This window comes from Phaethon aethereus (genome assembly GCF_964289735.1).
Source record: "Phaethon aethereus genome assembly, chromosome: 20".
Classification (NCBI taxonomy): domain Eukaryota; kingdom Metazoa; phylum Chordata; class Aves; order Phaethontiformes; family Phaethontidae; genus Phaethon; species Phaethon aethereus.
In genome coordinates this window covers 7,335,732-7,349,022 of record NC_138596.1, presented here as the reverse complement: position 1 = coordinate 7,349,022, position 13,291 = coordinate 7,335,732, and the positions used below count along the sequence as shown (strand labels likewise).

At 54.1% G+C, this 13,291-nt stretch overlaps 1 protein-coding gene across 1 annotated transcript; it reads right to left on the bottom strand.

The window, feature by feature from the left end:
* Window positions 1-1,643: 1,643 nt before the first annotated feature.
* AIF1L (allograft inflammatory factor 1 like) lies at window positions 1,644-12,645 on the bottom strand (the record flags this gene model as incomplete). The annotated part of the gene is made up of 5 exons (XM_082008819.1): window positions 1,644-1,731; window positions 3,402-3,564; window positions 4,728-4,769; window positions 7,768-7,834; window positions 12,568-12,645. The coding sequence occupies 5 exons, from the start codon at window positions 12,643-12,645 to the stop codon at window positions 1,644-1,646; spliced, it is 438 nt and encodes a 145-aa protein (XP_081864945.1).
* Between the last annotated feature and the right edge of the window lie 646 nt (window positions 12,646-13,291).

Genomic DNA, 13,291 nt, shown 5'->3' with positions numbered 1-13,291 from the left:
TCCTTAAAACAAGCACCACCACCTGCTCTCTTTAAGTAAAAAAAAGACAGCTTTCAGGAGGTAGCCTCTGCATTTCATAACACAAACTCCATGGCATTCAGTCAGTTATTACAGATAAAGATCAGATCAAGACAGTTCAGACCTCTCTCTAGGATCTATTTAAGAGTTTATATTAACAGACTTTGAAACCAGCTCACTTAATCTGCAACCAATCATATGGACCAAGCTTCAGAGGAGCTAAACTAAATACACTAACACACAATGTAGCTTCAGAAGATTTATTTTCAGTCCTTAAAGTAGACTGGTGCTGCTTTTGCTCATAATTTTTCTCTTTTGATATTTTTTTTATTTAAAAGTGCAGCCTTTGACAGGAACAATCAGCCTAGTAGAGTTAATCATCTGTACTTCCTTTAAAAAAATTATTTATTTAACCATGATTAAAAAAGGTTAAAAGCTGCCAAGAACATTTAAGAAAAGTAGGGAAAGGGCGAAGAGCAAACATCTTGATTCCAGAAATTGTGCATGGAGCAAGAATCACCACAGTAACCAGAGCATGGATAGCGCAGTCCCAGCTACATCTGGATCCCAGCTCATACTCCACACTTACAGCCATTCTTATTTTGCAGGTTTGAGGGCTTATCCATCAGGGAAATGTACCCGGTAGTCCCAGGGGACAAGCTGAAACATATACAAGGAGGTCTGCAAAATCAGAGGGACAGAGCAGCTGCATGAGGACACATCCTCATCCACAACTGGTCTGCCAGGACTCACAGTTTAGTCACCCAGCTTCCTTTCCCCTGAAGGTTTCATTTCCCCTGGGCCTTCCTGAGGAGCTGCACAGGCATAACAGCAGGCTTGCTTCTACACTCGATAGACAGGACAGACAACCACCCGTTCAAAGGTTATGCTCCTGATCGGATCCAAGTAGAGATTTATCAGGATGAGGGTCCCTAAGGTAGCTTCAACCATCCTCACTTGCGGTGGCTGATGTTGGACAGAGATCTGACTGCAGCGTGAACCCACAGAGCAGGCAGAAGCTGTCCCTGCAGTCAGCCATGCCCACCTCCAAGCTTAGAGGCCCTGCAGGCAGACCTCTGGGTCCATGCACCTTCCCACGTTCACCTAGCATGCGACTGGGCCACAGAGGTGGGAGCCTGACTGGTGTTTTGGTGAGGTCAGGAGGAGAAGAATTAGTCTGCGGTCAAGGAGCATAGGACTGAGTAGAGAAGGCACTTATTTCTTTGCACCCATGAAGCTGCTGTCAGGGGCTTTGCCAGAGAAGCGCTCAACGCCTGGCAGCAAGGCACTTTAGGAACCTGTTGTGACAAGCACGGCTCTGAACCCATACACTGGGAGGAAAATAGCTCCTCATCTGAGAAATACAGGAAGGGCAGAGGAAGGAGTAACATCACAGGATTTTTTTTTTTGGTCTCACATTACACTTGGTGCTACAGCTTCTGTCTAACAAATCAAGTTGGCTAAGGGATGCAGCAGTAAGACATGAGGTGGGGGTCTCCAGCTTCCCTTGCTGTTCCTCTAAGGCAGGTTAGTTGAAAACTAGGACTGTCCACAGTAAAAAAGCACAGGTAACCTCTGTTACAGACCAGCAAAGCTAACAGTGCCAATTTTTCAGCCTGTCCTCTTCAAGGAAGGCTGGCTATGTCTCTCTCTGGAGGCGGACCAGAAGGTTTTGGGTTGCTTTCATTGGCTTTTCCTTCAAACATCATGACCCTGCAAAACACAACAGATAATACCAATGAAAAAAGCAGGTGCATCTTTACCCATCATTGGGGGTGGGATTATCTTACCTGCTGAAAAACAGCATCCGATAATTAACAGAGGAGGGAAAGCCAACAGAGGGCAGTGGTGCCAGCCTGGCAGGCAGCTTTGCTTTTCCAGCAGCTTCCAGGAGCGGGTTCCCAAAGTCTCTGCTGGTTTTCCTCTCCCAGTCCAGAGCATTAGTACGTTTTACTTAAACAGCCGCTTCCAAAATTCCCTGGGCACACACTGCATGCCAAGTACTCCTGATGCATAACAGCAAATACCATCCCTGGCCCACCTTGTGCATAACCACACAGCAGAACACTCAAAAGCCAACACCAAGCAAGCAACAGCAATTACAGCCAGGAAAGAGGGCAGAGACAAGGAGCAAGACACCGGCTAGAAGAATCTCAAGCATTTTGCAACCACCAGCATTGTCTTCCTCCCTGAGGACTGCAGCTATGCTGGGAATGCCAGCTGCCACGCTGGATCAAAGGACTGCACTGCTCTTGGGACAAGTTTTACATTTCTGCTCCTGCCATAAAGAGTCCAACAGACAATGGGTTGTCTGTTAGCAAGAGAAGGGACCCATCTGTGAAAGCTGCTGCAGTTTGGAGAAAGTATGGAAGATACAGGACAGGCTGCAGGCTCAGCCCGCTTCTGTGGAGAAAGAAAGGTGGAACAGGGGTGTCAGAAGTCTGAGTGCTTGGAAGTGGAACATCCCAACATGCAGACACAGGGCACTCAGTGGGCAGAGGAGAGACTCATCGCCAGCAAGCACTTACTGGCTTAGACATACCACGTGAGAGGTGGGTGCAAGATCCTTCCTCCCAACCTGCCCTGAAAGCTGGCTGTGTTTCTAAAGCTGCCTCCAGAAAGAGGCAAGGGGGATGGAGAGGACCAGCTCCTGTTCATGGTGGTTACAGACACAAAAGCAGGGCCAGCCTCTGCGGCTGTGAAAGGAAAAGCCAGGCTTCAATGGGGAGGAGGTTGAGCCAAGCAAGTGTTCGGAGCCATTTGTTACAGCAGGACTTTCAGAGCCCTGTCGAGAGGGCAGAGGGGGCCGTGGGAGGCTACTGCTGGCAGCCTGTACCACAGAAAACCTCTCACAGCACAAGCCAGCTGTTTCAAGCATGTGTCCTCTCTCTCCATCTGCTGCCAGTCTCTCCAGAATCAGGCAGGGAGGAAGCATCCTGTGGGAAATAGGAGCCAGCACTGCTGTTGTTGGCAGGACCATCATTCACGCTCAAGTCACCATTCACAGGGGAAGCCCGTATCCCCAAAGTCAGCAGGAGCCACAGGGAAGAGATGAGAAGGAGTCCTGCGGTGCCGAGTGCCTGCACACCCTCGGGAAAGGGGGAGAATCACTCCGCACGGAGCACGTGGGAGGAAGCCCGTGCTAACACACCGCAGGCAGCTCCGCAGTGAGCACTCGCCGCTGCTCAGCCCAGACATGGGCTTTTACACCCTGTCATGTCTCTCTGCAAACTCCTCCTTCACAAAGGTCCTCATCTCCCCTCCACAAGCACCAAACATGCACAGCTCCACCTCTGCCAGGCAGAACAGCTTCTGCTTCCCGGCTCCCCCAACATGCCAGCTCAGGACCTGCATCTCCCCCATTCCCTCCCAGGGACACTCACAGTTTAAGCACAGCGGAGCGTTTCCCAAGCATCACGTTGACAAAGTCCTGGTACGAGATGGTCTCGCTGACCCCTCCAGTCACCTCAGAGATCATCTTTTTCAGTTCCAGGTGGGTCTTTGGAGCCCCCATCTTCTCCATCATCCTTTTGACAGACATTAAATCTGCAAGAGCAAGGCAACTGGTGCTGTTGAGAGGTGACCACACTGAGCACAGGCCAACCCTATGGACATAGGCATGAGTTCCCACCTCAGACCATCTCTCCTGCAGACTCTGGGGCTGACAGCATCGAGCTGTTGCTGAAGGCCAAGAGAAGCCTTCCAGTACAGCTTACTGCCCAGTACAGAGCATCACTTCCCATTTGTGCAGCTCAAAATAAAAGCACCACACACACAGAAGAGGGACAAGCACTCCAGTGACACGTGGGGACACTGCTCGCTAGCTCAGAGTGTGGTGCCAACAATCACAAGGATGGGGAGGAGGGAAGCAACGCTGGGGTTAAAGCCAGAAACAAACAGCGGGTGCCCCTGCCCATCACCACAGGCCATTTCCTTCCATTGCTCTTGCTGCCTGCTGAGACCTGCAGCCCCTTCCCTCCCGGAAACGGCCGCGCAGCCCTGACTCTGGCCTCCTCCAGCTCCCCACAGGCTTTACTTCAGCTCGAGGACTGGTGGAGGAGGGGAGCGAGGCAGCAGCCTCCTGGAAGGGCATGGCATGCAAGTGCTTACACTTCAGTGTCAGCTCCAGGCCTGTAGAAGCCTGGACCTTTATGTAACTGGTGCTTTCTAGGTCCAAATCAGGGCCGCTCAGCTGAGCCAGACTCACACCAAAGTCCCCTGTTTCCCTCCACTCCCCTCCCAGCAAAGAGCTTCTCTGCTCTAGAAGCACTCATAGTTTTATACAGCTTCTGCCTCAAGCCAGACAAAGACCAGGATTGTCCAAGCTCTGCAGCCTCCTGGCTCTGGAAATGCTGAGGATTGAGAAGGCAGCCTCAATGGAGAAAAAAAAGGGAGAAAACAACAAAAAAAAAGCATTTAGAGCAGAAAGAAGTGGAGGAGCTAAGCAGAGACTCAGGAGGAAAACAGGACCTAGAAGAGCTTAGATCTTGAGGCATGTAAGGAGACACTGAGGAAGCTGAGAGGCAGCAGCTGGAGAGCCAAGGAAGCCCCTGGCTGGCAATCAAGATCCAAGCAAGGCTGGACATAGCAGCAGCACACAGGTTCTCCCCCTCGGCAACAAGAGTGCAGGGAAAAGCAGCAGATACAGCAGCAGACAGCACCTCAGCAGGCTGTTGCTCTTCCAGCACCAGCATCCCCAAGTCACTCACCAATCTCGCCTTGGTTGTTCAGGTCAAACTCCATGTACTTCTCTGGAAGAGACACAGAAGCAAATTAGCAGGATGCTAGAGCATGAGGTGTGCAGGGCTTTGGAGCCCTGCCCTGCATAGAGCAATGAAATAAAAGATTAGGGGATAAGATTGATATACTGCTGAATTCAAACAGTTCAGAGGGGAAGACCATCTCAAGACCTGGGGTTTTAGCACCTTATCTCAATTCCAGGGCTGTAGAGTTAAGTGCTCTTTAATTGTGGCTGCTTTTCATTTAAGCTGAAGGAAAACACTGGCATGAGAACAAGGTATCAGCTAGCCACAAGGTTTCCAGCCAGAAAAACAAAGCTCTGCAACAGCCTCCCAGAAGGAGTAGCAAGGAAAACAAAACACTGAGCACTCCCAAAATGAAGCTTGATCGGATTAGGAAGGGAATTAAATGACGTAGTTGCCTGCAATACCAAGGGACAGACTCTATAGTCCTCCTAATGCTGCACTGCGCTCCCAGAGCGGCACCGGCCAGCAGAGATGCTCAAGGTCCACATCAAGAGGGCGAAGCCAAGAGCATGCCTAGGAGCAGCTACACTGGAACAGGCTGTTTGCCCTTCCAGCCTGCTGTCAAACATTGCTGAATCAGGCAACTCCAGCATCCCCAGAGAAAAGCAGAACCTGCTCAAGAAGGTCTCGTTAGCTTTGCAGGACAAAAATCGGTATGCCTTAACAGACAGAACACTGATTTGAGTTAGAAAAATTAGGACTTCAGTCCTGTGCTGCTTCTGACCTTTGGAGTGGCACACCTGTGTGCAACCTACCCACCTCCCCCTCTTTGCTAGCTGTTCCCCATTTAGACTTTAGGGTCTTCAGGCAAAGATTTGCCTGTCATACAGACCATACAGCTCCTCGCACGGCAGGGCCCCCCGTCATCTCAGTTCTGCTAAATGAGAAGAGTGAGATGCCTGCTGCCACCATCCCTCCACACCGAGCTGGAGAAATCTCTACTTGCCCTGCAGTTAGCACTCACGCCCCAGAACAGCCTCAGAGGACACAAATTAAGTGAGAGTTCCCAGTCTGCTCCTTTCCCCCAAGGAAAAAGGACCTTCTGCCTCTGCTCCAGGGACACCAGCAAGCAGATGAGCACAAACAGAGAAGTGGCAGGCTAATTTAAGGAGCCAAAGAGAAGAGTGGATATTTCACACATTGGAGCCTTCCCAGGACCTGTGCTTCTGAAGGAAAGTGCTGGGTTAACTGCACTGATGGGCCACTACAGGCAGGGAGGCAGAGGAATGGCTTGGCATGTCTTCACCTGCATCCCAGCTGGTGGATTACTGCTGTCATGAGCTGACCAGGACAGACCTACAGGAACACCACATGCAAGCCAAAGCTGTTCATGCTTCAGGCAGGAATAAATGTCTCCCTTCAAACATTAAGCAACTGATCCTAGATGACATTTGGGATGTCACACACATGCTTAGGGGCCAAAGCAATGCTTGAAGTGGAACTGGCTCTCCCCACACTCTGCCCCACCGTAATGACCCTGTGCAAATGAACTGCCACCTCCCTGGGTGGGTGTCAGGCACCGGAGCATGCGCTCGGGGACACAAACCCTGCTCTGTCGTGTCCAGCACACGTTTTCTTCTCAGCTGACACTTAGCCAAACACACAGAAAACAGAGGCAGCTTTACATCATCATGCTCTGAGCCTCGGCTCGCACATTCATCTTTCCCTCCCATCCCAGCTGCAGGGATTTGGTGGGGCAAAATCACGCGTGGTCCCTGCCCTGACAAAGGCATTTGCAGAAACACTGCGCAGGAGCTCCCCAGGCCCGGCTGGGGAGGGCAGCGGGAAGGACGGCAGAGAAGAAACACTCCCACCATCATCACACAATGAGCCGATTGTTGGATGAGCTGGAGGAGGCATCAGAGAGTGGGACAGGCCACGGAGGCAAACTGAAGAGGCAGTGGAGGAGATGCCAAGGGCTCTCGTTACAGGGAATTCTGCGCCTGCGACCTACAGTTGCAATGTTTGAAGAGCCCCAATTGTGATGGCAAAAATAATGCGGGGCTGCAGCCAAAAGCCAAGGCCATACAAAAGGCAACAGAAAAAGAATTAGGGCACACAGGAGGCTCCTCTGTCCCCAGCACGGTAAAGGATCACAAAAACCTGGCCAGATTCTTCCACGCTGGATTGCAAAGCCAAAATTCAAAGGGAAATAGCAGACAATGCCTGAAATGGAAGCAATGTCAGGCTTTATTTGCTTAGAGCCAGGCTGAGGCCAAAGCTTGAGGGCAACGTGATGCAGAAAGCATGTTTTCTCAACTGCCTTCAACCACTGCTTGGAAAGAAAGTAGATGCACCCAGAACAGCCCTGCCAAATCTCATCCTGTAACCACTTTGGGGACAAGCTCCAGAGGACCCCAGGCTTCTGAGCTCTCTATCCCCCATACCAACAAACAGCCCAAACCTAAGCCCCAGATCTGCTGACCCACTGGAGTCAGGCTTTGGCCAGGACTAGAGGCACATTACTGCTGTTGCCTCCGGTACTAAGGGGCTCGGGAAGGACCAGATCCGACTGAAGAAACTTTTGGGGAAAGTCCCCAACTCCTTCACAAAGCAGCTGAGACCTCTGCTCTGTGGGAAAAGGTCCTCCTACTCACTGCAAAAAGTACAGCTACTGCATTGTCCATTATACCAGCTAGCTTGTCTAGGTATCTAGACAGAAACTGTCCTCCTTTGCTGCTCCCTGGGGTTTTGCCCACGCAGCAGGTTTTGCAGTAATAGCAGCCGCCAGGCAGGATGTCTGCAGGGTGACATGTCCCTGCCCTGCGAGAGAAAGTGGGGGAAGCGAAAAGGCTCATGTGGGAAAACCACCTCTCTGGAGAGTTTCACCGAGTCTGACAAGCAAGGGGGAGGCATCTATCCCAGCTCAGTCACTTGTATTCGGCAGAGAGTCTCAGGCTGGTAAGATCAATGTGCTGAGGAAAACAATCTGTTCAGAGCAAATAGTCAGGCTGAAAGGACAGGGCAACCCTCCAGTTCTCACCTTTGAACACTGCCAACTTCTCCTCCAGATCTTCTTCATCACTGAACTTTGGGTCACACAGAAATTCCTAAAACAGAAAAAAAAATAGTATCCCCAAGGTTAAAGATGCAAAGGAAAACACCCTAGAGGGCATGTACGAATGCAGCGTTACCCAGAAGACCTACACAATTCCCAGAGCGCCACATCTGAGCAATAGTCCCAGGAGGCTTGAAAATGGGTTGAATCCCTCCACACCTTGTCATTAACATTCCAGTGCGAGGCGAATGCCTCTGGTGTCTCTGATTTCCCACCAACAGCTTGAGGGAGGATTGGACCCCATGTGCCTTTGGAATAACTGCATGAAACCCCCTCTTCTTGCTCACCCAAGATTTCAGCTCCCCACATCTCTGCTTAAGCACACATAGCACATGGATGAGGCACCTATTCCCAGCAAGGGCTTATTCCTTACAAAAAGCACTCTGATCTCAGAAATTTCAAACTCATGGTAACGCTGAGGGCTAGCAATCAGAACAGGCAAAGTTTGCAGAACATCACGCACCAAGGACGGACAGCTATCTTGGGGGAAGGAACAGGCTCACACTCTCTCAAACTGCCTATCCATTTTACCCTGCTCAGGCTGGAGAAGAAATCCTGGGTCAGATCTGGTCACTCGTCCCTACCCCACCTCAAAAACCTCCAGGTACCAGAGAGAACAGACCACAACTTGCCCAGCCAGCTCCACTGCTGTGCCCTGCCAGCAACAGCCCCTGCGGCTGTGAGCAGCGGGGTCTTGCTCCTGCCTCTGCCCTCCCACCCCGCCTCGCTCCAGTGGCCCGGCACAGCTCAGTGACTCGATCTGTGCTCAGCAACACCACCGCATTCTTTGGTGCAGAAATCATTAACATCTGCACAGCTTGTGCGCTGCCTGTCCAGGATGAAACCCCTCCAGGGGTTAGAGCGGGTAGAGGGCTGAGGCTGTTCCCTGCTCTGGGCACGTGCTCCCCACCACCGTCACCCATGCTCACAAGGAAGGCAGGAGTGGGTCCCCAAGAGAGTAGTGCCTCCGGCACTGGTGGTACTGGGGCAGCATCATTTGTGATTCATGAGACACCCACCCTCCTCCCAAAAGAAGCCCCGTCTGCAGACACCAGGACTGCAGGAGGGCCCCACAACCATCAGTAGCCCAAATGCCCTCCTGAGCCAGCCCTGAGCCTTTCATGCCGGATCACTGCCTGCCACCGTAACCCCACAGCACAAGCTCCAGGCCCCTCCAGCCCTCACGCCCGGAGTCTCTCCCTCCTTCCTCACTGGGACAGGAAAGCCTGGACCTACCCAGGGAGTCCGAATGCCTCAAACCTTCATTGCCAGTTAGCCACCACTTTGGCGAGTCCTTTACACGCAGCTAAACTAAGGTTTTGTAGGAAGCCCACTAGGACAGAAGTGGCTGCCATCCCCTCCTCCCATCTCACAGACTCCAGATGGGACACCAGAGGCCATGCCCACTAAGCCAGCGTGACACAGACTTCCCTTATCACCATGGACACCAACTCAAATTGAGAGCTGTGGTGAAAAGCAGTGTTCCCAGTTCCTTCTTTCACCCTCCTTTGCCAACTCAGTTTCATTTATCTCAGTTATTTCTACCCAGGGGTATCGTTTGCCAGCCCAACACAAAGGGCCCAATTCAGCTTTGAGACCTGGGCTCAGCCAGCAGCAGAAGCCACCAGAGAGCAGAGTAGTCTCACCTACTGCCATTGCCACTGAACAGCCTCTCTAGAAGGAACTTGCCAAACATCACTGAGAACCAAAACTGGGCCAGAGGATCTCCTGGTCACCAGGTCACAGCTTCATTCCTACCCTGCAGGAACAGCAGGCAGCTTCCACCTCCCAGCAGGACAGGAGAGGCAAGAGCAGTATTTCTCCAGGAGCAAGAAGCAGCACAGGAATAGTGAAGATTGAAGGGAATGCTACATCCATACAGGATGGCTGAGGGACACGTGCCCCAGGGTCCAACAGCCCCTGGCAGCGTGGTACAAGAGCAGGATGGGTGACACCCCTAGGACCCAGTCCCTTTGCTTTTTAACTGGAAGGGAACTGGACAGCCCACCAGTGTCACAGCTCTGCTGTAGACCAAAGGAAGCAACTGGGGAGCATATTTCAAAGGCATTCCACCCTCCACATTGTATGCAAGTCGGGCTGTGACTGCGATAAGGCAAGCACTCCCAAAAGCACAGAGGAATTCAGTCCCCAGGGCCAGTGACTCAGACTCAGCGCAATGGCTGAAGTTCCTCCTTACAACCCTTTGCTAAAGCTCCCATTTTAAGGTGCATGTTCTATTAATAAGAATTGCTTAATAAGCCTCTCCTTGGCTCCTGCCCTGAGCTGCCTTTCTTGGGCAGACAGACTTTTCTAAGCCAATAAATTCAGCCACCCAAGTCCCAGCTACCCACAAGACAACCTGAGCAAAGCCAAATCCTTCCCTGCTCCCCAAAAAGGCATCTCCAACCAGCAGGCCAAGCTCCCACCGGGCTGTTTAAGTTCTCGACGCCAGCCGTCCTGCGCGCTGGGGCTGGGAAGGGGCCGAGGGATGCTCACGCCTGCCCTGGATGGGAGAAGCAGGCACCTGCTCTCCGGCAGGCTGAATTCCTTCCCCACAGCCCAGCGCATTAGAGGGTAAAACTAGGTTGGAACTAATCTGTGCTGGATTAGACTCGCCACCTTGATGCACGAGGCTGAATAATGTGATTGCCGTTCCTCAGGAAGAAGGGAACGGCCAAGAGGGGATCCCAGAGGAGCGTTTCAGCCTGGAAGACAGAATTCAATACTAGGACTCAGCTGCCCTTTAGCAAGCACATGTGCAGTCAGGATGCTGCCTGCCAAAGACCCTTATCCCGGAGAGAGCTCTGGGGTAGAGACCAGCCAGGAAAACAGTGCTGGGAGGGAGCAAAGTGTTAGGATGAGACAATGAGATTAAGCCTGATAGGAATTTGGCCTGATAGGTTTTATTAGAAGCACTTTCCTGGTTTGCAGCCCTGGGGCTCTTTAGGGCTTGGGAAACCCCCTCCCTGGCTCCAGCCACAGTATTAGCCCAGGTTTAGGTATGGGCTGCGTGTCAGAGGGAGGTGTGAGCTGCTTCGCTGCATGCCTGCTCACAGCAAACTCCCCCACCACCGCTGCACAGAGCTGGCAGAGCAAGCAAAGCACAGCAGCATGGGGTTTGCTGCCCAGAGCTGCTACAGCACAACGGCTGCTCCCGATTCGTGGGCAGCCGCTACCCGTGCTATTGGCAGCTTGATTTGTAGCTGCTCAAATCCCCTCTCCTAGCACTGAGCCAACACACAGGGCAGCCAGGACAAGAACAAGCAGCGCCCAGCTCCATCAGGGGGAAGTTACATAGCTTGTTTCATTTTTGTCATCCAAACTTCACCCAGAGAAAAAGCCTGCCAGAAGTGATGGCTACTTCATGGCTAAGAGATAAGAGCCCACTCCCCATGTGGGATGAAGAAGAGCCCCCAGCCCCACGGCACAGCAGTGTCCCACCCAGACTCAGTCCTGCAGCTCCTACCAACTGAAGGACCACGTGTCCACCCTGTGCCCAAGTGATGCTGGAGGGCAGCTCCCAAGCAGTAGAAACTGCAGCAATAGGTACAACACGCTCCCCTCCTCCCCAACCCAAGGGTCAACACTGCCTTGGCTATGGGGGACTGTCGTGGTTTAGCTGAAACCAGGACAGGAAGACATTAAGAACCACCTATGTGCCTCCTTGGCACAGGGAGTGTCGTGCCTTCCAACAGCAGCTTCAAAGGCCCCTCTTTAGCCAACTGCACCTTACTCCGCAACACCGTTTTCTGCTCTTATTCTGCGGTACCTCCTGGTTTCTAATCATGTAATTCCCTCTGCATTGACCTGCATAAACTTCACCTCCGCTGTCTCACCCCTGCCTGGAGGAACATACTGGCACTTTTCACTGCCCAGTCAATGCAAGGGCAAGGCAAGCCCACCATCTCCTCCAGGCTCTCGCCTTGTGTGGCTCTGATTTCTCCACCTGTAACACCAAGGGATCACTGGCTGTATCAGCAAGTGACCACTAAACCCACCTAGAAATTACCCTAGAAATCCCATCGATTGTTTTGAGGTTAAAACCTTCTTTTCACCCTCAGAACTGCTCTTGGCTGGGAGGGATGCCAACGGAACTGCCCCCACAGGCCATGCCAAGCAAGGGACAGGGCAAGCCCGACGCTCCGGAGAAAGGACCTTGCCTGACCTCAGCACGAAGGGCACGCAGCCCGCCGTACTTTGCACTAATCCAGGAGCTGCCATTCCCCACGGCCAAGGCCTGGGGGACATCCAACCGTCCTGGGTTCCCCATTCACCCACCGCAACTAAAAACTAGAAAGTCAGCTCTTCAGAGCAGCAGAAACTTGTCGGTCGCTCCTGGGAGAAGCGACTGAAGCGCTCGATACAGCGGAGGGGAGGCTGAAGCCCTCCGGGAGAACAGCAGCTCCTGTTCTTGCTGGAGCGCCTTCCCACAGGGACCTTCATGGCAGCCGCGCACTGAGCATCCACCGGCACACGGCGGCCCGCCCAGAGCCGGATTTCCCTCCGAGGGGCACAGAGGCAAACCGGGGGGCAGCTCCACTTGCCGCGGCCTCCTCCCCCCGCCCCCGCCCGGCACCGCCGCAGCCCCCACCCCCGCGGAGGCGAGCCCCGCCGCGGCCGCCCCCATCCCCATCCCGCCCCTCGGAGCCCTCCGCCCCATCCCCGCGGGGCTGCCCCCGCACTGGTCGGGGTCTGGTCGGAGACGGGGGGCGGCCCCAGCCCCACCTTGTTGATCTCCTCCAGCCGCCCGTCCTGCGGGGCCCGCCGCAGCCCCCCGCCGCTCGGCCGGCGCGGAGCCGCCATCTCACGGAGCCGCCCCGCGCCCGCCGCCGCCTTAAGTAGGGGCGGGCAGGGCCGGGCCGGGCCGGGCCGGGCGGGCGGTGCGGGCCCTCCGCCCCCCGCCGTTAACCCCTTCCCCGCCCTGACGCTGAGAAGGGCGTCTGACGGTGCTCGCCCCTGTGCCGGGCTGCTCCTGCGGGGGTGGGGGGCGAGGCTGGTACCGGCGGGGTGCCGCCGCTCGGCAGGGCCTCGCTGGGGGGCTGCAGGGTCCGGAGCAAGGTGGGGAAGCAGCGGAGCGGCGGCTGCCGGCGGCCGAGCCCCTGACGGGAGCACAGCGGCTGCGGCCCCCCGGGCTTCGCTCCGGAGCCGCCCCGGGGCAAATGCCCCCGCCCTGCACCGCCGCGTCGGGGCTCCGCGCTCGGCGGGCGAGCGGTGATTGCGGTGGCGGGTTTGCAAGGTGCTGTTTGGGAGCAACTCCGTGGGGTGATAAAGCACAACCGCTCGAGCACGAACGGCAGGAAAAGGCATCAACCGCAGGGCAGACACGGCCAAGCTGATGCCTGTCCAGGCCAGGATCTAAGGTGGGCGGTTGGACGCAGCCCCCTCGCTCCCCCTGCGATCTCAGACACCTCTTTTTAAAAAAAAACAAACATGTACTAAAGCGGTTTTT